The following is a 25,709-nucleotide window of genomic DNA, read 5'->3' as shown; positions in this document are numbered from 1 at the left end:
CAAGCAGACCTATAAAAGCTTAGTTCGTAGGCGTGTAACGATTTATCTATTTATAATACATGTATTGATGTGTCAGCCCTGCGATCCAGCTGTATCGATCTGCGCTGAACTAGTACAGTACAAAACAACATAATTTTTATGCTATTGATTGACTGAACCACTGTAAATGTAAGTTTTAACGTTGTTTTGAAAAATTTTCTATCGTGCACGTCATCTCGGGTCGGCTCCTAGGATTTATTTCAAGCACATAATATGAATCATGGAGGCGAGAAAAACGAGATTTTTAAGACCCAACAATGTGTTTGTTTTGTGTAGAAACATTTGGGATTTTACAAGAAAGGGGAGCATCTTGACTGTTGTATAGACTTTGCAAATGCTGAGTGAAATATAACCGAAACACGACAATTTGTCCACACATCTTGACCAGAGCCAAGACAACATAAACGGCAATGTTACAAGAGTCAAATCTAAAAAATATATGTGAACCTGCTGCTTTTTTGTATCTTGTTAGGGCAGCAGTGTTGATTTACTATGAGAGATCATTTGACAGTCACACATTACAGTATTACAGTATAGGTGCCTGAAAATTCAATCACACCAAAATTTCTCAATTGATTTTTCTTTCAGTTAAATTAACCACTGACCTTTCAGTTTTATGGTGGAAACAATGGAGTCTGCATTTCTTTGGTCAGGAGAAAGTTTGGGGTCATCAGCTCATTGCACTTACATGGACACACTCATTCAAAGAAGTAAGGAACAGAATATAGTATGTACAGTAGTTACAGTGAGCTGTACACTAACCTGTTGTCTCTATTAGTGTGGTAGGACAGGCTGTGATGTTCCATAGGCAACAACAGCATTACAATGAAACGGTTATCACACCCTACCTATCCTAGGTCTGTTTTTTTTTGCATCACCTGCATTTGTCTGCAGCAATGAAGGTTAACCATTATGCAATGAAATGGTAGAATTGTATTATTGACACTGAGTATTCACTTCTAACCAGTGGATCATTGTATCTCTAAGTGGTATAGAAAATGTACATTTTTGACAGAATTCTCAATAATTGAAACTACTGGGTCAAAAACAACCCAATATGGGATAACATTTGTACAAAACAAGCACTTTTTGTGCATAACAACCTAAAAAATTAGTTTGACCCAAATCAGAAGAAGAACGGTGTGTGTAAGTAGGGGAAGTGTGAGTGTGGCCAGGGCTAGACTGGAGCACATTATAATATTGGTAAATTGATTGCACACATATGTACATATCTACGTGCACGGATGCACGCACGCGCGCACACACACACACACACACACACACACACACACACACACACACACACAAACACACACACACGTGCACACACACACCTACTGGTAGGATTAAAATTATTTTAAACTGCAATTAAATTCATCCTCGTATTACTGCATGCTAGATTAAACAGTTAATGATATTGAGTTTGGACTGGAAAGTAATTTAGTAATTTGTCACAGAACCTGTTGCCACTAAAATACAAATGAGCTCTAAAAACAGTCAAGCACTAAGGATTATTTGCTTTTTTAAATTAATTGATAATTCTTTTGACCCTGGAATTGTATTTTGCTGTATATATACTACATGAATTACCCCACAAAAAGAAACAGACCACAAAGATGCAGCTAAGTAGGCAAAGGAGTGAATGACACAATGATGGGTACTGTGGTATCTCAGATGATTTGGAATGGTTTCTGGTGCCTTGCTGTTAGTCATGACTATGATGTTTTCATAAATTGTTGCATTTTCCACATATACTTTCATCCCTGACCCTCCAAACCAAAATAACGTACCAAAAGACTGAACCACTGCTGCCCTAAATGTATGTGAATAAATGCATTTACTGTATGTAAATGTACAGTCTGCACTATATGTGAGGATTCATGTCCAGTGTTGATTCCAATCCAGCCTCCTACCGTTTTGTACATCCAAAATGTGATGTTTATCGAGAGTCCATCCTCCAATGTTGGAAGCGTCCATCTCGTAGCCTTGTAAAACGGCTGTTCTCTTCTCCCACAGGATCAGGTCCAGGCAAGACTCATATTCGAACCCCACCGACACTAAGCGACAAAGCGAATTCATGGTCAGTTATTCAGCTGCTTCATGGACCTGTGCTCCCGCCAAATAAATATTAGTACGATCGTCATTCTAAGAAAAGCAAACATCACTGGTTTATAACCACAGAGAGAGGGTTTTAATCTCTATCTTTCTGCTTTATCAACTGACTCCCACTGTTGCTTTTCCAAGGGTTTTCGACATACACACACACACACGCACTCACACACAAACACGCGCGCACACACACACACACACACGCGCGCGCGCACAAACACACACACACACACACACACACACACACAAACAGTTTGATAACTTCTGTTCAGAGGTGTCTGCCGTCACGACAACATTACAATGTCAAGGGGTGGGACATCTGCCAAATCATTGTGCAAACTTATAAACACATACACACAAGCAGTATTAAACTTTCATGAAGCTGCCAGCTACTTATTCTGCCATTTCGATTGTGCGAAAAGATTTGGTTTTAAAGTAGTTATTTCAGAGGAACAGATGGAGACAAAATGTTTTCAGATGGAGGAAAAAATGTCCACATTAGCAATGCAACTGTATCATTATATTGCTCATTAAAGTAAATAAATAAAACAAAAACAAAACAATGTTGTACTGCAATACCAACTACATCAGTATCTCAATTGATAGGTCTCTCAGAAAATGCGAATGAAACAACCACAAAAAACATGGGTTGTCCACCCCCTCAAAGGAACATAACGAAAAATATTTCCCCACTCCCAGGGATCAATAAAGTTTCAATCAAAAAATAACCCTAAAAACTACAACATTGAAAATAAATCAGCAAACCGTGAATCCACAGGAGCCAAGCTACGGATATGAGGGCCACGATAGTAAAGGAAACATATCCCCCCCACTCCCCCCAAAAAGATAAAAAAACATTCTTTCCTTGATTTTTTTTCATGAATTTTTTGGAGTGGGTGTTAATTGAGGGTGCACTCAAGAGCGTGGATGCGGGTCATATGCGATCCACCAAGTTCCAGTTGGCCATCGCTGATCTAGCTACTACGAATGAAACAAACAAACAAACAAACAAACAAAAAACACTTTTACAGAGAAACTTACCAACTGCCTCTGATAGTCCATAAACACGTTGGCCATAAGCATCTGTCTTGTCCCAAATGAAGGTGTAAGAAAGATTTGGCTGAGCCGGGAACCATTTTTGGAAGAGACGTCCCACCACAGCCACCATCAAATGAACCTGGAGCAAATAAGAATTGTATCTTTCCCTTAACATATCTTCATGAATATATTTCATATCTCACCTTCATCAGGTTAAAAGGTATAGATGACTGTGTCATAGTGACTTTGACGACTGGCTTATAACCTGCAGCTCTTGAACTTAGGTAGATCAGGTTGAGATAACTACCAGGGATTGCAGTTTCTTCTTGTAAAACCTGTAGATTAGAATAAGATTAAAAAAAAAAAAAAAAGACTCATTAGCACTATGATTGAATAGAACTCTAAAAACAGTTGAGTCAAACATTTGGGTCAAAAATGGATCAAGCCACAATTTGGGTGAATTTAACCAAACGTTCTAGTTTTCTTTGTACAAAACAACCAATTTTTTGTTTTGTCAACCCTTGTGGTTGACCCATTTTTTGTGTTTGGTCAAATTGACCCAAGTAGTGTATCATTATTTGGTCATTTTGACTCAAATTTGATTTTTTTGAACCCATATGTTTTTAGAATGCAATTGATGATGATGATGATGATGATGATGATGATGATGATGATGATGATGATAGAATTTTATTCATCCCACAGCGGGGAAATTTACTTGTCGCAGCAGCGCATACGAGTGCAAGAATACAAGTGCCAAAATTTCAAAAACAGGATAAATAACGGACAAGGACAAAGACAAGTGCCGCTAGTAGAGATGAAACACAATTATATCAGGTGCCACACATGTTGTAGAGTCTGACAGCAGAGGGAATGAAGGACCTGCGGAATCGTTCCTTCCTACACCGTGGGTGTAATAGTCTGCTGCTAAAGGAGCTGCTCAGGGACCGCGCAATGTCATGGAGGAGGTGAGAGGTGTTGTCCATGATGGATTTCAGCTTAATTAACGTCCTCCTCTCACCCACAACCTCAATGGAGTCCAGGGGACAGCCCAGGACAGAGCTCGCTCTCCTGACCATCTTATTCAGTTTCCCCATGTCCTGGTCAGTACTGCCCCCACCCCAGCAGACCACAGCGTAGAGGATGAGTCAGAGAAAATACCTGACAGAAATTAACAGGAAGGCTGAGTCCACCACAGAGTTATAGAAGGTTCTGAGGAAAGCCATGCACACACTGAAGGACCTCAGTCTCCTCAGCAGGTGGAGGTGACTCTGGCCCTTCTTGTACAGGGCGTGGGTGTGATCAGTCCAGTCCAGTTTGTTATTAAGGCGAACACCCAGGAATGTTTAGTTCTCCACTACCTCAATGTCTGATTCCTGGATGTTCACCGGCGTGAAGTGGGGTGCTGTCCTCCCGAAGCTCACAATCATCTTCACAATTATCTTTCTAACCTTATTTTTATTGCTATCCTCTGTTGGCAAATAATTTTGAAATGTACGTGTTTTTGTACAGTTCAAATATAACATTATCATGAAAGTGATTATGATGGGAGTGTATAATAAATACAAATACCTTCACCTATTATGCACCCTAATTAGCTGGTGACCAGCCTAAGGTCTACCCTACTTCTTGCTCAGTTCGCTGGGATAGGCTCAAGCTTACTCATGCAGAAAATGGATGCTGTGATTGATAGATGGACGGACCATCATAATGTTAATCGGGCAGTCATTGGAGATGACTCAAAATTGGAGAAGAATACTTGATGATTTACCACAGATTTAAAATAAATAGTGTGAGGCAGCCAAGTTTTGTTCATTTTGATTGACAACACTGTCAGGTGTGTTGGTAATAAAATCTGGCTGCACTTGAAACATCCTTTCAAGTAATGTTTCCTAAACAGCAGGGAAGAGTCCTCGCCTGTGCTACATCTTTGAAGACATGTTCAAGTACATATTTTATCAGGTGTACCTGCAGGTGAAGGACAGGCAGGAGGGCTGCTTTGATTTAGATCATGACACACATAGCATACCACCCTCCTTGACCTGTTGATGTTCACTGTGATTTTTTTATCCATTAGTTTTAAATGTGCTATATTTTAATTGTATACCCCTTCTGCGTAGCGTGCTGCACTTTTACGCTTTTTTCTGGAATGTCTGCTGTACGCTCACTTGCTCCTTTTTGCTCCTCTTATTTATTTGTTGTGTTATTTATTCATTATTTATCCGGCACGCTGTTGTTTACTTGATTGTCTATTGTGTGCCATGTCTTGTTACCGTGGGATAGCGGGGAACGAAATTTCGGTTTCTTTGTGTGTCTTTGGCATGTGAAGGAATTGACAATAAAGCTGACTTTGACTTTTTTTTTAATTTTACATCTATCATTTTGACTTTTCAAGACAAAGGTTATGCAAAATGATTAATGTTTAGTGTGCATATGCACATTTGCATACAGTATGGTTAAAACTTTAAATGTGTGGGTTTTACTGAGTGCAAGACCAACAGCATAAATTGAATGTGACCTCGTGTTGAACCAGAAGGAGGTGAGCAGTTGGCAGCCACATAAAAAGGAAAGAACTGTGATGTTAATAGTGGGACACCTCAGAGTTGGTGGAATGTTGGGGCAATGATCTAAAAAAGCCACTGGGAAAGGGAGGAACAATAAAAATGCTAATCAGCAAAAGCTCAACTGAAAGGGCTTTGGAATGGAGGGTCACTCTTTTGAGTCACATACAAGGGTAAATTCCAAAATGTGTCTGTCACACATACTGAATATTACCAAGAAAGATCAGACAGGATATCAGTATGTATTCATGTAAACACTGTTAATTCTAATGAATAGAAGGGACGTGTCTTTGTAAATTACTTTCATATAATGTATCTGAATTTCAAAGATATGTATTTTTCTTTCATCCCACGACCCTCGTGAGAATTGGTGCATGACCTCATGGTCTCAAAGTTGTCCTTCCTTGATCTATTTTGATTCCATTTGTTAGATATGTTTGTACTGCACTATTGCCTTTTCATTAGCCACACATTTAGTGTCTATTGCAGATCCATTACGTCTCCTTTTAGACAGGCCTCTCCTCTCCTCTCCTCTCCTCTCCTCTCCTCTCCTCTCCTCTCCTCTCCTCTCCTCTCCTCTCTAGTGCAGTGGTCCCCAACCCCCAGTCCGCGGACTGGTACCGGTCCGTGGGTCACTTCGTACCGGGCTGCCAAGCTGCACAGAAAAAAAACCAATTTTTTTATCAACGATCAATTAATTCAGGTCAAGACGCTCGTCCCGGTCACGTGACATGTTTCCCCAGGCAAGCCCGAAAAGCTAGCAAAAATGAGAAAGAATTTATTTTGAAAAATGTAAAAAAATTGGCGATTCTCCCTCAATTACATCCGTCGGTTCAGGTCAAGACGCTCGTCTCGGTCACGTGACATGTCACCGCAGTCAAGCCCGCGAAGCAAGCAAATATGAGCAAGAAACAGAGATGTTTGGAAAGCTTCTTCGGAAAGGGAAAAAAGCCCAATGAGGAAATGGAAGAAGAAGAGACTACGACTTCTAAGAAAAGGAAAGCTGCATTTAAAAGAGAATTTCTGGAGTCCCACTTAAAATATAGATTTATCGCCACAGGTGAGTCTGAGGCGCCAAGCCCACTCTGCATAATATGTGGCGACAGGCTAGCTAACAAGGCAATGACGCCTTCAAAACTGCTTCGGCACGTGGAGACCAAGCATCCTGTATTAAAAGACAAACCTTAACCACTTCGGGTGTCATTGTCCCTGATTACGCCTAGATGGGACCGGCTCGTTTCTGAGAAACAAGCTCAGTGCTCCCACCAATTCAATGTAATGGTGTTTTATTTTCGTCGTTTATACTTGTTTATATGCCAGTCGTATCATTTTATTTCATCGTATTTATATATTTACGATAAATGTATTATTTATTTATATAAATTTATTATTTATTGATATAAAAGCCGGTCCGCGAAAATATTTCTGACATGTAACCGGTCCGTGGCGCAAAAAAGGTTGGGGGCCACTGCTCTAGTGGATCCAGCTTCACCAAAGCTAAGGATTGATTGATTGATTGATTGATTGATTGATTGATTGATTGATTGATTGATTGATTGAACATTTATTGATCCCCGAGGGTGGGGAAATTCAGGCCCCAGCAGTGTTCATACCACAGAGCGGGTATATAAAAGACACACAGGTGGCATGAGCGCAACTCAATAGGCTCTTATAAGGCTGCCACAAAACGGCGCCACAAAGAAAGCCATAAAGTGCGAAAGTTAAGAGCCATCAAAGCAAAGCAACAAGACAAAGGAAAAAAAAAGTAACAGCGGCCAACCAGCCCCCCCAATACCAAAGAACACCCCAAAACACACAAAATAGCCTCCACGGGGTCCATAAACAGGTGCAAGGGCAGTCAAGTTCAATGGCGCCCAATGGACGTGGTCATGAATCGGTGAAAACATCACAAAACAGGCAAATGTGTGAGCAGCGTCCTGGGCACCCAGTCGGGGTACGTGCAGATGGTCACCATGGGGCTGGCACGGCGAAGGTCGTTGGTTCCGACGAGCACGAGGGAGCGGACTCCCCACAGGGGTCGCGGCTGCGAAGCCAAGGCGAGGGACCCAGTCAGCACCGGCCGGATGAGCAGGAAGCTGTCGTAGAGTCACGCCGGTCCTGACTGATGTGCGCAGCCATCCCAGTCCCAGCAAAAAAAAATATCCGATCTGAAGTGATCTGCACACGCCGAGGTGCGGTAGAAGGCACCAGCATCGCCAAATGGACAAATAGAAAGAAAGAAAAAGGAGAAAAGAAGGAAATAAAGAGGAAAACAGAGAACACTGCTGGGAGGCTGCCACTCACAGCGGCGCCATACCAAAAAAAAAAAAAAAAAGGAGCAGCTTTCCATATGCTTTTGATCAGCAATTCTCACACATTGTTCCATTTGTGCACAAGTTCATTCTGCTCCGCTTGACGTAGGGACTCTCATATGCACACACGTACAATAAAAATAGTTAGGAAGCATGAGTTCAGATGGCCTTTGGATGTTCTTCCTTAGTTCCTTATAGTTTTCTCTGGGAATTTTGGCTTCCTCCCACATTCCAAAAGCATTGAAGATAAATTGTCTTAGTCTGAATGTGCCCAGTTTGTTCTTCTCTGCCCTGCATTGACTGGCAACCAGTCCAGGGGATACCCCGCCTCTCATCCAAAGTCAATTGCGACAGGCTCCAGCTCACCTGCAACCTTATTGAGGATAAGGGGGGTACAAAACTGATGGACAGATAATTATTGTGTTTTGATAAAAGCATGCAGGGGGTTGACCATCATTTGCTTGTATGAAAACCTAACACAAGATGGTGGATGAGTGTGCAAATCTATCCAATTCGCTTGATTCCATGCTCTCTATTCGATTTGCACCCATACAAGAACTGCAACTGTTTCTCTTTATGTTCTTTATATCTTACATACTTGTGTTTGTGTAAATATGACATTGTTCCATGATGACTCTCAGTAGCCTGCCCACAGAAACATAAAATTAGGCCTGAGGGCAATTATATGCAGGAAACAGGGTGGGGCTTTGTATGTGCATTTATGTGTGGCAATATACAATTACGTTCCAATAAGAGCAACCACTAGAACGCCAAAAGTGCATATCACTCTGGAACCAAGATTGTTTCATTTGGTAGCTCAATCAAGGAGGGTATTTCCTCCAACTTAATCTTGGAACTCTTCCTATTTAGTGCACAATTGACATCTCAGTCTTTATTATCTATATACATATTTATGACGACATATACAGGGTCCGGCAAAAGAATCTGAAACATTTGTAAGTTTAATAAAAGGCAAATAAATTAAAGAAATAAAAACTTTTATTTTTATTTTCGAAAAGTACATATAATGCCATTTTGTTTTGTTTTGTTTTGTTTTGTTTCGTTTACTTTTATTTCATTTCATTTCATTTTATTTCATTTTCGTTTCGTTTTCGAATAATGTTATTTTGTTTCGTTTCAGTTGCTAACATGAATTGGACCGGTGAGCATCGCCCTTTCATTGTGGAAACGTTTATCAAGAATGAATCTGTAACTGCAACACAACGAGGGTTCCGTTTGCGCTTGAGACTTGGTAGACATGCTCGAAACACGATCTTGTTATGGGTTACTAACTCCAGAGCCAGTGGATCAGCATTGAAACGAAAATCAACCGGCCGACCTCGCACTGCCTGAACTCCAGAAAATGTGGCAGCGTTAAGACCAAAATAAAATTATTCGAAAACGAAACGAAAAGGAAATGAAACGAAACAAAACAAACAAACAAACAAACAAAATGGAATTATATGTACCTTTTTAAAATAAAAAAAAAGTTTTTGTTTCTTTAATTTATTTGCATTTTATTAAACCTACAAATGTGTCAGATCATTTTGCTGGACCCTGTCGCTGTATGTATGTTATGCAAAAAAAAAAGGTCTAAATCTGTTTTTTTAATGAATACCTGTGGAAACGCTGTCAAAAATTATTTAGTTCCTCTACAGAGAAGGAAATCGGTAATAATGCTGACCAAAAAACCAACACAGATGACAGATGGCTGCAGTGACTATTTCATAATAAAAACATAACCTTGAGCCCCAAGCCAGTGTTTTTTTTTTTTTTTTTCATGTCAACACCATATGCTGAAAAAACAATAAATGTCATCACGTTTATGCACTGTTGGGCATGCAAGCATGATGGATGAAGCTGCTCTTCATTAACATTTAAATTTGATCACTTTAAAATGTCAGATTTGCGTGCAGAGAGAACCCCAGACCGCATCCTTGCCCCATATGTCCATCAAGCCTCCTATTTGATATTTCTGACCTGGGTTTCTGGTATGATGGGGCCATCCTCAGGTGAACTTCTGTAGAACATTGACAGTGGGGGTGCGACAATGACAGGACTGGGTCTGACAAAACCACTCAGGTCACAGCTGGGAATGTCATTCTCCTCCTGAAACAAATGTTGTCAGTCAGATGTTTCCATTATGAGTTGTCACTTGACTGACTATGCAGCAATAACAAGGTCGAAATGAGGTGTCTAAGCAAAGGTCCAGGACTGGTGTCACAGTCTCAACATTCAATTTCAGAATGTCAAATCCAAACTACAAATTTTCCCATTTGAAGTACCGTATTTGCCGGTGTACAGGTCGACTCGGTGTATAAGTCGACCCCCTAAAATTCGATGGAAATTTACGATTTTATGATATATCCTTTGTATAAGTCGAGCTCAATTGTTGCATTATATTAAACTTCAAAATTCAATATGCGAAATTTATTGACGAAATGTGTTCAAATTCCGGGAGGCCGTGCGCATGCGGCTGTTTATAAGCACCGCGGAGGAGATCGCGGCCGGCGAGCTCGCGCACGCCGCCCGGCACCAACGGGAGGCCGGAAATAGCTCCAAGCCGAGCGGATCGGCACTTTATAAGCACCGCGGAGGAGATCGCGGCGCCTCATTGGACTTCCAGCGGCCGGCGAGCTCGCGCACCCGCCCAGCACATCCGGGAGGCCGTGCGCACGAGCCAAGTGGCCGAAAATAGCCCCCGCCGAGCGGATCGGCTGTTTATAAGCACCGCGGAGGTGCTCGCGGCGCCTCATTCGACTTCCAGCGGCCGGCGAGCTCGCGCACCCGCCCGGCACATCCGGGAGGCCGTGCGCACGAGCCAAGTGGCCGAAAATAGCCCCCGCCGAGCGGATCGGCTGTTTATAAGCACCGCGGAGGTGCTCGCGGCGCCTCATTCGACTTCCAGCGGCCGGCGAGCTCGCGCACCCGCCCGGCACATCCGGGAGGCCGTGCGCACGAGCCAAGTGGCCGAAAATAGCCCCCGCCGAGCGGATCGGCTGTTTATAAGCACCGCGGAGGTGCTCGCGGCGCCTCATTCGACTTCCAGCGGGCCGCGCACTCGCGCACCCGCCCGGCACATCCGGGAGGCCGTGCGCACGAGCCAAGTGGCCGAAAATAGCCCCCGCCGAGCGGATCGGCTGTTTATAAGCACCGCGGAGGTGCTCGCGGCGCCTCATTCGACTTCCAGCGGCCGGCGAGCTCGCGCACCCGCCCGGCACATCCGGGAGGCCGTGCGCAGGAGCCAAGTGGCCGAAAATAGCCCCCGCCGAGCGGATCGGCTGTTTATAAGCACCGCGGAGGTGCTCGCGGCGCCTCATTCGACTTCCAGCGGCCGGCGAGCTCGCGCACCCGCCCGGCACATCCGGGAGGCCGTGCGCACGAGCCAAGTGGCCGAAAATAGCCCCCGCCGAGCGGATCGGCTGTTTATAAGCACCGCGGAGGTGGCCGCGGCGCCTCATTCGACTTCCAGCGGGCCGCGCACTCGCGCACGCCGCCCGGTTCAAATTTTCTAGGTGCAACGCACAATGAGATGCATGAGAAACGGCCTTGGTTACCATCACATTTGAAGCGATGAATACGAAGTTAAATTTTATGACTCGGTGTATAAGTCGAGGTCGATTTTTTTCGGTCGGTTTTGGATCGAAAAAGGTCGACCAATACACCGGCAAATACGGTAATCCCGCAATAGACTAATGCGTGTTGCCAGCCTTTGGTGTCATACCTTAATGTAACACAAATGCTGCTGATTAGGTCAATAACAACAATACAGTTTATCCAACCACCTACTTGTCATGGCATTTACGTAAGTTATTTTATTGGACGACATTTTCTATTGAGCTATCTTTTTTGTTTTTTCAAATTATAGGAAAATAATGTTTTCAAAAAGTCAGTGTACAGTGTAAATTGAGAGGATTGTTATAAAGCTTATTTTGTACTAGGGAAGCATCTGTGCCTGAGCCAGTAATGAAAAGAGAAATAGCTCACCTTCTTCATGGCCAGAGTGTCCATCACATAGAACACATTCCAAGGCACCCACACAGTTCGATACTGGGTCAAGAACGGAGCACGTTCGAAACTTAATGTCAGGGATGCTCCACCATTGGCCAGTAAATCAAACCTGCAGAATATAGGATACGAATGGAATTGAAATGAAAAACATTTGGACAATAGATGTCATTCAGCTGGTTCTGAAAATATAAAAAAAATGTTTAAAACAATCAGACTTGGCACATTCAACTGGGCAAATAGTATCAATAGTTGCTGAGTTAAATCAAAACCATATTATCGGTTGCTCAAAAAAATAGTGAGTGTCTGAAATTACTTGCATTTCACTGTTTATACTTTGCATACATTTTATTATAAACCCAAACATAATTTTGAGTGCATGATTTATTAAAATAATCTAATTGTTAATTTTTTTCTTGAATTAATATGTAATTATTTTGTGTCAAGGTCCTCCTCCCGTGTATTTTGAAACAAAACCACAAGCAATAAACAGTTAATCTCCTCCAGTTAGCATTGTTTACCTATTAAAATCTTTGACTTAATGTCTTTTTTAAGCGTTTGCTACAATAGCATCACAAATTAATACCAAACAAGTGTGACAAAAATATAAATCAGTAAATCATAAAGCAGATTACAAGTATAATGCAAACAAATATGTGACTTTATCGCTTGGAAAAAATGGAAACATGTGGACTGCATTTCTTGAACATTGAACTTACAAAGACACAATAACAAATAAATTAATAAAACAAATAAATTCACCTGAAAAGAGTTAAGATTGTATACACATGGCAGACAAACACACGCACACACGCACACACGCACACACACACACACACACACACACACACACACACACACACACACACACACACACACACACACACACACACACACACACACACACACGCATGCGGACAGGGGAGCCTCGGTTTTCGAACACAATCCATTCCAGAAGGCTGTTCGAGAAGTGAATCGTTCGAATTCCGCATCATATTCCCCCATATATCCCATTGCAAATAATGGAAAAAAAATAGGTCCGTTCCAAGCCCAAAAAAACCCCCGCCTTTTTTAAGCTTTTTTTCATTTGCACATTTTTGTCCAATTGAGCAACTGCAGCGCACTGCTGAACGCGCAACCGTAGCGCGTCGCCGACCGCGCAACTGCACCGCGCTGGTCGCATTATTGTGACGGAGCCGTCGCTGAAATTTAGAAAATATTTTTAAAGTCCTGATGTGCTTTCCAAACTTTAAGTGGACATCAGTGCGCAGGGAGGTTCATTTCGTCCGATCGCGCGGAGTAAGAGTAACGAGAACGTAATAAAGAACGGAGTCAGTTGGCATGCAGGTCCCCTCGGCTCATCTCGCGAGGTTCGACAACCGAATTTCGTACGACATCCGAAGCAAAAAAATCTCGAATTTTTTGCTGGAATACCGATTTGTTCGAGAACCGGGACGTTTGAAAACCGAGGCTCCACTGTGTGTGTGTTTGTGTGTGTGTGTGTGTGTGTGTGTGTGTGTGTGCGTGCGTGTGTGTGTGCGTGTGTGTGTGTATATATATATATATATATATATATTGCTCAAAAAAGTTAAAGGAAAACTTTGAAAACACATCAGGTTTCAATGGTGAAAAACAAAAAGTTGGATATCTATAAAAAATGTGGCAGGCTCGTCCATTTTGCCTAAATTCAATTTGTGCAACTCAAAAACCGAGGCTCCACCACGCACGCACGCACGCACGCACGCACGCACGCACGCACACACACACACACACACACACACACACACACACACACACACACAACTTTAATCTGTTCCAATAAAAAACGCCTTTTTTTTAAGCATTTTTTTCATTTGCGCATTTTTGTCCGATCGCTTAACTGCAGCGCACTGCCGAACCCGCAACCGTAGCGCGTCGCCGACCGCGCAACTGCCTCAGTGGACAGGGAGCTTAATTTTGTCCGATTGCGAAACTGCAGCGCACCGCCGAACGCGCAACTGCACCGCGCTGGTTGCATTATTGTGACAGAGCGGTCGCTAAAATTTTGAAAATATTTTTCAAGTCCTGATGTACTTTCCAAAATTTAAGTGGACCTCAGTGCGCAGGGAGCTTGATTTGGTCCGATCGCCCAACAGCAGCGCGCCGGGCGCTCACTGTTGCATTGCTTTAGGAGCGTCTTTGTGTTTTAAGATGGCTTTACTGCTCCCACTTGCTTCCCTTGGAGGCATGATTAGAGTTGATGCAATCTTCAGAGTAACGAGAATGTAATAACGAACGGAGTCAGTTGGCATGCGGGTCCTCTCGGCTCATCTCGCGAGGTTCGACAACCGAATTTCGTCCGACATCCAAAGCAAAAAAATCTCGGATTTTTTGTTCGAATACCGATTTGTTCGAGAACCGGGACGTTCGAAAACTGAGGCTCCACTTTATCTATCTATCTATCTATCTATCTATCTATCTATCTATCTATCTATCTATCTATCTATCTATCTATCTATCTATCTATCTATCTATCTATCTATCTATCTATCTATCTATCTATATATAGACACCATCTGTTAAACATGGAGGAGGTAATGTGATGGTCTGGGGTTGCTTTGGTGCTGGTAAGGTGGGAGATTTGTACATGGTAAAAGGGATTCTGAATAAGGAAGGCTATCACTCCATTTTGCAACGCCATGCCATACCCAGTGGACAGCGCTTGATTGGAGCTAATTTCATCCTACAACAGGACAATGACCCCAAACACACCTCCAAACTGTGCGAGAACTATTTAGAGCAGAAGCAGGCAGCTGGTATTCTATCAGTAATGGAGTGGCCAGAGCAGTCACCAGATCTGAACCCCATTGAGCTGTTGTGGGAGCAGCTTGACCGTATGGTAGTGCCCATCCAACCAATCCAATTTGCGGGAGCTGCTTCTGGAAGGGTGGGGTGCAATTTCTCCAGATTACCTCAACAAATTAACAGCTAGAATGCCAAAGGTCGGCAATGCCGTAATTGCTGCAAATGGATGATTCTTTGACGAAAGCAAAGTTTGATGTAAAAAAAATCTTATTTCAAATACAAATCATTATTTCTAACCTTGTCAATGTCTTGACTCTATTTTCTATTCATTTCACAACGTTTGGTGGTGAATAAGTGTGACTTTTCATGGAAAACACAAAATTGTTTGGGTGACCCCAAACTTTTGAATGGTAGTGTATATATATAAAAAGTGGCTGGCAGTGATGAAATTAGGGTATAGCTACATATGAAATAATTTACATTAAGTTGCAGTATTCGCAGTATATATTATATGCTTTATACGCACATGCCATCGTTCCGTGTAACAGTGTATCCATGTTCAGGGTAGTGGACAAATGACACATTGACTCCAATCAGGGGTGTTCCATCAGCTGTCAAAACCTGACCCCGGATTATTGACACCAAACTGGAAAAAAGGACATCAAGACTTTGTTATTTGCAGAAGGCTGCTTCCTTGTTATTTACATTATCTTGAAAAAAATCCATGAAAACAGAAAAACACAACTTCCGCATTATTTATTCAAGCCACATCATCTTGGTTTAAACATTTATGCAGATGACCTATTAGTAAATCATAATTAATAACAGTTTGAAAAACTCAATGGGCACTGGTGAAACTGCATTTAGTGCCATATATTAACAGTACAACAACTATAATATGCATTTTCAAATATGGCCCCAGCACAAAGTCTCTTAAAATTACTACTTATAGTTTAAGTGCAGTTTCATTACTATAGTGTAGACATGCAAATAATAGAATAGGATATTGTAATGAATTCTGATTCTGATCGTCCTGAATTGTCTAACAGTGCCATATGGTCAATGATACACAGACCTATATTTCTAAAAGAATGGATTTTACTGCGATGATGGTGTGTGTATAGACTTTCAATATACTGTGTATTACTTCAATTGTAGGACGAGCCGCAATCTTACCTTTTATTGAATGGACTGTCACTGGATATGACATGAGTGGACTCAGGACCAAGGAGGAAGTGGATGCGCTGGTAGAAAGACCTGGCAGTCTGAAAGAAAGAAGAGCAACAATCAAAATCCATGCAAAAAAACAAACCCATCCATCCATCCATCCATCCATCCATCCATCCATCCATCCATCCATCCATCCATCCATCCATCCATCCATCCATCCATCCATCCATTTTCTGAACCGCTTAGCCCCCACAGGGGTCGCGGGCAAAAAAACAAACCCTCAAATAAATATTCATTCGAACCATCTTAGTTAATCTGATATTCTATTTTTATAAATTAGAAATCAAACTCAAGAATGAATGCTCAAACCTGCTGAGGGGCCAGTGAAGAGGAGAACTGGCGAAGGACTTCCACTGGGTCAGGTGATCCTTTGCAATACAACTGGTTCTGACAGGAGGGCTGCAGACAGCAGTCTGGATCCATACAATCAGTCAAGCCATCTGGAAACACACACACACACACACACACACACACACACACACACACACACACACACACACACACACACACACACACACACACACACACACACGCACGCAAACACAAACCCTGAGGAGAGTTTTGGACTTGGGAATTATTAGCTCATGTATTGGGAGATGTCAGTCAAAATTTCAAGTCGGTTAAATGGGAAAAGAGATGGAAAGTAAGAATGGGAAAACAAGCAATAAGAGGTAATAGGGGATAGCGATGAAATAGGAATACCGTATTGGCCCGAATATAAGACGACCCTGATTATAAAATGACCCCGTCTTTTTCAAGACTCAAGTTTGAAAAAATACTTTTTGAACACCAAATTAAATTTTATACAGAAAATAATTACAGTACATCTGAAACAAATGATTATAACAATATATTCAAGAGAAAAAGCATGTTATTTTGCCTCATTCAAATCATGCAAAAACTGTCTATCACATCTTAATATCTGAACATTTAAATATGTAAACTAAAGTGCAATCACATTAGGAAATGAATGGCTTCTGGTTTTGGAAATGTAAATAAACCAACCTACTGTGATATAACAACAAAATTGCAATAACTGGATTAACCATCAAAGTGAAGTCTAACTGTAACTGTAGTCTTGAAACAAATCTAAATAGGGAAAAATATTGCAATAAAATAATGCAAACTGGTTTAAACTTGAGAGTAGCTGAGCTCTGTCATGTCAGAACATTACTCCTCACGAACATCATCTGCCTCGCTGTGCTCAGTGTCACTGTCCTCACATTTTCTGTTGTCTCTTCTCTTATTTTCTTCTCTTTTCTTTCTTACCACTATTTTTTATTTTTCTTCTTCGTGCTACCGCTATTTTTATTTTTATTCTTTGTGGCAGGGGTTCGCTTTGGCCTGGGGAGTTAAGTTCAGCATTTGCTTTAAAGATATCTGGCGCCATCTAGCGTTGTCTATGGGTATAATTTCTAGACCCCGAATGTAAGACGACCCCCACTTTTTCAGTCTTACTTCAATGCAAAAAACACGATCTTATATTCGGGCCAATATGGTAATTAGCAATCCAGCAAAAACAAAGTGGGAATCTGGAAGGAGTAGAAGATGGGGAACAGATGAAGATTAGAGAGAAGTATGGACACATTATATGTCAGGTAATGTTATCTGGACTGCTATTTTGTGCCTGTGAGTTTATCAAAGTCAGGTGTACTTCTGGTGACTACCATTAAGATTACATACACACCCTCACAAAAGCACCCAATGTCTCCCAGGCTCATCTCCCTTTGCAGTCGCCTGTTACCTTCATGTTGTTTTTCCAGGTCTTAAAATATCTGCTACATTCCCATCCAACAGAGTCATGGCTTTTGGCTTTAATGTTGTGGTATAAAGCAGCATCTGCTGCTGTTTTTTTTTTTTTGTTTTTGTTTTAGAAGAGATTCCTGTCTACCTTTTATTTATGACTGCAGACATTCTTTGAGATATAGCTTTGTGTTTTTATAAGTCCATCTGCCTTGCAAGTTTACGAAACCAATACTGCTTCACAGGCTAGTCCCATCCAGAACAATTAGTATTCCTAACATTAATTGTTATAGAACCATACGTTTTTGTTTTTTTTTGCTAGAATAGGTTAGACTTGACCTACATATGACAATAGGACTCATTCAAAGTTCGTTCATTGCACAGCAATATGTACTATTGGGAGCAAAAAAATGGGATATTAAATGGTCTTCTGCCTTCTGCAACACAGCTCCAATTAAACAATTGTCAAGTACATAAATATCTTTCATCCACTTAACTATATGTGAACATACCTCCTTCATTGTCTTTGCCATCAGTGCAAAGGGTTTCCATGGCTACATGACATCCTGCTCCTCTCCATCCTGACTGACAGATGCAGTGCCAGCCACTGGCCTCTAGGGTGCATCTCCCATTGTTGTTGCAGAGACCTGGACAACCCTCTGTGCAGGGAAAAAAAAAAAAAAAAAAAAATACACATTTCCAGAGTTAGAGCAGCGTGAGTGGGATGGAATCACAGGTGGCCAGTAGGGTGTGAAATAGGTTTCAACCAATATACATTTTGGAAAGTTGGTGGAAATGGTAAATCACAATGTGAAAGATGAGAGTGTTTCTTCACCTCAGCAAACCCAGAGAAACTAAAGTAAGGCCGACATGGGAAAATAAAATTCATTCAAAGAAAGAGGCCAAGGTGAGGAGTTGTCAGCTGGGTCACATCCTCCTACAACACACTAAAGGCCCCTCCAGGCTCATTCTAATGAAATAAAAAATAAAAAAAATGTGATCTTTAACATTGTACCATGACGTTATCCACATTAGCCTCAGCAATTGTTAGTAAAAGAAAAGATAAATGGCTTGGGCTTAAAAAGGAATTACACATATATTCAGTATGTACATAAATGAGTAGAACAGAATAAAATGCAAATGTATATTAATTCCCTAAAAATACTGTATAATTAGGAAATAATTATCAGACGTACAGCTATGCAATATGCAATTCTTTGTGTGAACAGACGAGTCCAGTTATCATGGTACATGATACTTGTGAACATGTACTGTATGCATATAAACAATGTATATAAGAAACCTCCCTAGTCAAAAACAATCCCAAGATGTGGGAGAATTTGCCTTGTTTTGGTTTAAAAAAAAGTTTGCTGATTATATTTAGGGTGACAATTAATTAATTTGTATTCTTAAAAATATCATTAAACTCATCAGTTCATTTTACACTTCATACAGTTTAGTTGCAAAAACAATGCAAATTTTAAGCGGTACATTTTTTTGTCATATTTTGGTGATCTGACATTTGAGATCATTAGTCTTGTGTGATGCCAGACCAAATTATGTTTCAAACTCTGAGCATATAATTTTTTTGGGTAGTCACTTTGACTTGTTAGATTAATTGTAAATATTTGTAAAAGCTCAACTAACCGGCACTGTACTATAAATGTAATCTAATGTAATAGCTCCAATGCATTCCAGATGTCTTGATAATCAGATTATTGATGTTACAAATGTTTTGCATTGATAATTATATATATATATATATATATATATATATATATATATATATATATATATATATATATGTATATTCATATATACACCCCTCCGTGAGTCGTCACCTTACCGTGGTGGAGGGGTTTGCGTGTCCCAATGATCCGAGGAGCCATGTTGTCTGGAGTTTCATGCCCCTGTTATGGTCACCCATGGCAAAAGGGTCCTAGGTGAGGGGCCAGACAAAGCACGGCTCAAAAAGCCCCTTATGACGAAAAAGACACATGGACTCAGATTTCCCTCGCCCGGACCCGGGTCACTGGGGCCCCCCTCAGGAGCCAGGCCTGGAGGTGGGGCTCGAAGGCGAGCGTCTGGTGGCCAGGCCTTCGCCCATGGGGCCCGGCCGGGCACAGCCCGAAAAGGAAACGTGGGTCCCCCTTTCCATGGGCTCACCACCAGTGGGAGGGGCCAAAGGGGTCGGGTGCATTGTGAGCTGGGCGGCGGCCAAGGGCAGGGACCTTGGGGGTCTGATCCCTGGCTGCAGAAGCTGGCTCTTGGGACATGGAATGTCACCTCTCTGGCTGGAAAGGAGCCCGAGCTGGTGTGTGAGTCAGAAAAAGTCTAGATACTAGATATATTCGGACTTGCCTCCACACACAGTTTGGGTTCCGGTACAAGCCCTCTCGAGAGGGGCTGTACTCTCTTCCACTCTGGAGTTGCCCACGGTGAGAGACGTCGAGCAGGTGTGGGTATACTTATTGCCCCCCAGCAGGGCGCCTGCACATTGGGGTTCACCCCGGTGAACGAGAGGGTAGCCTCCCTCCGCCTTCGGGTGGGGGGACGGGTCCTGACTGTTGTTTGTGTCTATGTGTCAAACGGCACCTCAGAGTACCCACCCTTCTTGGAGTACTGGAGAGCACTCCTTCTGGGGACTCCATTGTTCCGTGACTTCAAAGCTCACGTGGGCAATACTAGTGAGACCTGGAAGAGCGTAATTGGGAGGAACGCCCCCCCCCCCATCTGAACCCAAGCGGTGTTCTATTAATGGAATTCTGTGCTCGAAACAGATTGGCAATAATGAACACCATGTTCAAGCATAAGGGTGTCCATGTGTGCACTTGGCACCAGGACACCCTAGGCCGCAGTTCGATGATCGACTTTGTAGTTGTGTCATCGGATTTGCGGCCACATGTTTTGGACACTCGGGTGAAGAAAGGGGCAGAGCTGTCAACTGATCACCACCTGGTGGTGGGTTGGCTCCGATGGTGGGGGAAGATGCCGGTCCAACCTGGCAGACCCAAACGCTCTGTGAGGGTCTGCCGGGAACGTCTGGCAGAAGAGCTTCAACTGCCACCTCCGGCAGAGCTTTTCCCACGTCCCGGGGGAGGCGGGGGACATTGAGTCCAAGTGGACCACGTTCCGCGCCTCCATTGTTGAGGCAAACGACCGGAGCTGTGGCCGTAAGGTTGTTGGTGCCTGTCGTGGCGGCAATCCCCGAACCCGCTGGTGGACGCCGGCGGTAAAGGATGCCGTCAAGCTGAAGAAGGAGTCCTATCGGGTCGTTTTGGCCTGCGGGACTCCGGAGGCAGCTGACAGGTACCGGATGGCCAAGCGGAACGCGGCTTCGGTGGTTGCTGAGGCAAAAACCCGGGCGTGGGAGGAGTTTGGCGGGGCCATGAAGAATGACTTCCAGACGGCTTCGAGGAAATTCCGGTCCACCATCCGGCGTCTCAGGAGGGGGAAGCAGTGCACCGTTTACAGTGGAGATGGCGTGCTGCTGACCTCGACTCGGGAACGTCGTGAGTAGGTGGGGAGAATACTTCGAAGACCTCCTCAGTTCCACCGACACGCCTTCCACTGTAGAAGACGGGCTTGGAGACTTTGAGGCGGACTCTGCAATCTCCGGGGTCAAAGTCACTGAGGTAGTTAAAAAACTCCTCGGTCGTAAGGCCCCGGGAGTGGATGAGATCCGCCCGGAGATCTTAAAGGCTCTAGATGTTATGGGGCTGTCATAGCTGACACGCCTCTACAACATTGCGTGGTCATCGGGGACGGTGCCTCTGAATTGGCAGACTGGGGTGGTGGTTCCCCTCTTTAAGATTGGGGACCGGAGGGTGTGTTCCAATTACAGGGGAATCACACTCCTCATTCTCCCTGGTAAGGTCTATTCAGGGGTGCTGGAGAGGAGGGTGCGTCGGGAGGTCAAACCTCGGATTCAGGAGGAGCAGTGTGGCTTTCGTCCTGGCCGTGGAACAGTGGACCAGGTCTACGCCCTCAGCAGGATCATCGAGGGGGCATGGGAGTGCGCCCAACCAGTCCACATGTGTTTTGTGGACGTGGAGAAGGCATTCGACTGTGTCCCTCAGGAGGTTCTGTGGAGGGTGCTTCGGGAGTACGGGGTGCCGAGCCAACTGATTAGGCCGGTTTCGTTCCTGTATCACCGATGCCAGAGTTTGGTCCGCATTTCCGGCAGTAAGTCGGATTCGTTCCCAGTGAGGGTTGGACTCCGACAAGGCTGCCCTTTGTCACCGATTCTGTTCATAATTTTTATGGACAGAATTTCTAGGCGCAGCTGAGGCGTTGAGGGTGTCTGGTTTTGGGACCTCAGCATTGCATCTCTGCTTTTTGCAGACAACGTGGTGCTGTTGGTTTCTTCAAGCCGTGATCTCCAGCTCTCACTGAAGCGGTTCACAGCCGAGGTGTGAAGCGGTTGGGATGAGGGTCAGCACCTCCAAATCCAAGTCAATGGTCCTCTGTCGGAAAAGGGTGGAATGCCCTCTCCGGATCAGGGATGAGATGCTGCCCCAAGTGGAGGAGTTCAAGTATCTTGGGGTCTTGTTCAAGAGTGAGGGGAGGATGGAGCGCAGGATCGACAGGCGGATCGGTGCACCGTTGGTAGTAATGCGGACTCTGTAGTGGTCCGTCGTGGTAAAGAGAGAGCTGAGCCAAAAGGCAAAGCTCTCAATTGACCAGTCGATTTACGCTCCTACCCTCACCTATGGTCACGAGCTATGGGTCGTGACCGAAAGAACGAGATCCCAGATACAAGCGGCCGAAATGAATTTCCTCCACAGGATGTCCGGGCTCTCCCTTAGAGATAGGGTGAGAAGCTCAGTCATCCGGGAGAGACTCGGAGTAGAGTCGCTGCTCCTCCACGTTGAGAGGAGCCAGATGAAGTGGCTCGGGCATCTTATCAGGATGCCTCCTGGACACCTCCCTGGGGAGGTGTTCCGGGCATGTCCTACCGGTAGGAGACCCCGTGGACGACCCAGGACGCGCTGGAGAGACTATGTCTCTCAGCTGGCCTGGGAACACCTTGGGATCCCCCGGGATGAGCTGGATGAAGTGGCTGGGGAGAGGGATGTCTGGGAATCCCTCCTAAAGCTGCTGCCCCCGCGACCCGACCCCGGACACACGGAAGAAGACGGATGGATGGATGGATGGATGGATGGATATATAAATATGTATATATATATATATATATATATATATATATATATATATATATATATATATATATATATATATATATATACACACAGTGGAGCCTTGGTTTTCGAACACAATCCGTTCCAGAAGGCTGTTTGAGAAGTGAATCGTTCAAATTCCGATATTTTCCATTTACAAATAATTGAACAAAAAATTAACCCATTCCAAGCCCACAAAAAACCCGCCTTTTTTAAGCATTTTTTCATTTGCGCATTTTTGTCCAACTGCACCGCGCTGGTCGCATTATTGTGACAGAGCCGTCGCTAAAATTTAAAAAATATTTTGAAAGTCCTGACGCACTTTCCAAAATTTAAGTGGACATCAGTGCGCAGGGAGTTTAATTTTGTCCGATCACGCAACTGCAGCGCACCGCCGAACCCGCAACCGTTGCGCGCCGCCGACCGCGCAACTGCACCGCACTGGTCATATTATTGTGACAGAGCGGTCGCTAAAATTTAGAAAAAAAGTCCCAATGGACTTTCCAAAATTTAAGTGTCCCTCAGTGCGCAGGGAGCTTAATTTGGTCTGATCGCGCAACCGCAGTGCGCCTGGTGCTCAGTGTCGCATTGCTTTAGGAGCATCTTTGTTTTTTAGGATGGCTTGACTGCTCCCACTTGCTTCCTTTACAGTTGATGCAATCCTCAGAGTAAAGAGAACGTAATAACGAACGGAGTCAGTTGGCATGAGGGTCCTCTCGGCTCATCTCGCAAGGTTCGACAACCGAATTTCGTCCGACATCCAAAGCAAAAAAATCTCGAATTTTTTGTTGGAATACCGATTTGTTCGAGAACCGGGACGTTCGAAAACCGAGGCTCCACTCCACTGCATATATATATATATACAGTGGAGCCTCGGTATATATATATATGTATAAGCCGCGTTTTCTTTTAGTTTGGGTAGGGGGGCGATTTATACTCAGGAGCGACTTATATGTGAAATTATTCACACATTTTTATTTGATCATTAACACATTACTTACGTACTACTATAGTTGATCACTTCACATGTTATTTTCACTTTAAACTGCATGAGGGCGCACTATGGCTGTGGAATAATTGGAGCCTCACTGACTATAAATTCCATTCACTGATTTCCGGAGTCAGGAGATTTAATGATTTTGAGTGACACAGATGGTTTGATAAACAACTTATTTATGTCATAGTTATTTGATATATAGTTTAGTTTAGTATAGTTTAGAGTAGCAATGTGTATGTTGTTAGACTTAAGTAGTTTCCGATTGTCTAGCGAGGTCGTGAAAGCAACAGGGGGGGAGACGGGAAGAGAGATCCAGGGCGCTTACTTTGAGCACATACTCATGTTGAGTTCTTGTTTTGAGAAATAAAGAGCCGGTTACCAAACCCACGTCACTGCTCCCCTCTCCCCCAGGGGATGGATCAAAATCACACATTGTTATATGGGCTTGTGGAATAATTAGAACTGCAACTGACGATGAGTCCGACGTCAGCGGTGCGCCGCACATGCGGCGTTGTTTACAGAAAGAACAAAGGATTCGATCGATGGATTTATTGATTTGGAGTGACACAGATGGTTTAATATACGTGTTATTTATGTTACAGTTATTTGAATAACTGTTAATGTTATGTCAGGCCTGTTCTCAGCTCCTCGTTTGTGTTTATGTCACGTTAGCATACCGTATCGTTTAGCCTGTTGTTGCTGGTTCATATCTGTTCTTGGTATTGGATTTTGTCAAAGAAATTTCCCCCAAAATGCGACTTATACTCCGGTGCGACTTATATATGTATTTTTTCCCTTTATTGTGCATTTTATGGCTGATGCGACTTGTACTCCGGAGCGACTTTTAGTCTGAAAAATACTGTGTGTGTATATATATATATATATATATATATACAATATTATTCTATAATTATCAATGCAAAACGCTTTTCTATTTTCTTCCTTTGATATTTCTATTTTGATTTAACTTATTTGCAGGAAATTATTGGCCATCTCAATAAGAATGCCCATATACTGCGATGTGGAATTTACATATGAAAAAAAAAAAAAAAAAAACATCTGTCTTCAAAAACCCATATTGGTTCAAGCCCCAAAGAAACATTGTTATATACAATAAACCAACAATGAGCCGTCAGTCTATTATACAATTTAATGACAAAGAAGACAAATCAATTAAACCAAAGGTGAGACGACTGAAATGTTGTAGTTTCACATGAACCACTTGGATATTCTACAGCCAAACGATTTATGCACTATATAGCTTTAAAACCAAATTGCTTTTCAAATGATTAGTCGTTTAGATTATATAGATATACAATAATACATAATGCTAAGGGGGCACTGAAAAATACACAATTATCCAACAAATGTTTTAGAGGATGTTAAGAGCAAAACACAAGTGCAATTCGATACCAAGCAACCAGTTAAACAATTGTACTTTCTTTAAAATGAAGTTCCTATGATTCACATTCGCAACACTGATTTTCTTTAAACCAATAATTGATGCCTGTGGGGGTTACAAAACACAGGTTCAAATCCATGTGAAAACACAACCGGCAAAAAGAGCCACACAAAATCTGATGGTCATATGCATGCTATAAAGACTCTACTTGATGCATCTCTGAAGCATTCCACACAGCTCATTTGCAAAACTACAACTTTCAAAAACAAAGCAAAGCCTTGATGAGGAGACAAAATGAGGAATGGA

At 43.0% G+C, this 25,709-nt stretch overlaps 1 protein-coding gene across 10 annotated transcripts in view; it reads right to left on the bottom strand.

The window, feature by feature from the left end:
* The window catches only part of tenm3 (teneurin transmembrane protein 3), a 404,606-nt gene that overhangs the window by 112,143 nt on the left and 266,754 nt on the right, over positions 1-25,709 (bottom strand). For all 10 annotated transcript variants that reach the window (XM_088372494.1, XM_088372486.1, XM_088372491.1 and 7 more), the window contains 9 exons: positions 18,337-18,483; positions 16,391-16,521; positions 16,028-16,116; positions 15,378-15,497; positions 12,047-12,179; positions 10,040-10,168; positions 3,390-3,521; positions 3,190-3,325; positions 1,953-2,096 (listed from right to left, as the gene is read on the bottom strand). In XM_088372494.1, coding sequence (XP_088228620.1) covers positions 1,953-2,096; positions 3,190-3,325; positions 3,390-3,521; positions 10,040-10,168; positions 12,047-12,179; positions 15,378-15,497; positions 16,028-16,116; positions 16,391-16,521; positions 18,337-18,483 — 1,161 coding nt within the window. The remainder of the gene's footprint in view (positions 1-1,952; positions 2,097-3,189; positions 3,326-3,389; positions 3,522-10,039; positions 10,169-12,046; positions 12,180-15,377; positions 15,498-16,027; positions 16,117-16,390; positions 16,522-18,336; positions 18,484-25,709) is intronic.

Source organism: Syngnathus floridae, chromosome 4, assembly GCF_059516105.1.
Source record: "Syngnathus floridae isolate MCC-2025c chromosome 4, RoL_Sflo_1.0, whole genome shotgun sequence".
Classification (NCBI taxonomy): Eukaryota; Metazoa; Chordata; class Actinopteri; order Syngnathiformes; family Syngnathidae; genus Syngnathus; species Syngnathus floridae.
Note: the sequence above shows the minus strand (reverse complement) of the source record. Positions and strands in the feature narration are given on the sequence as shown.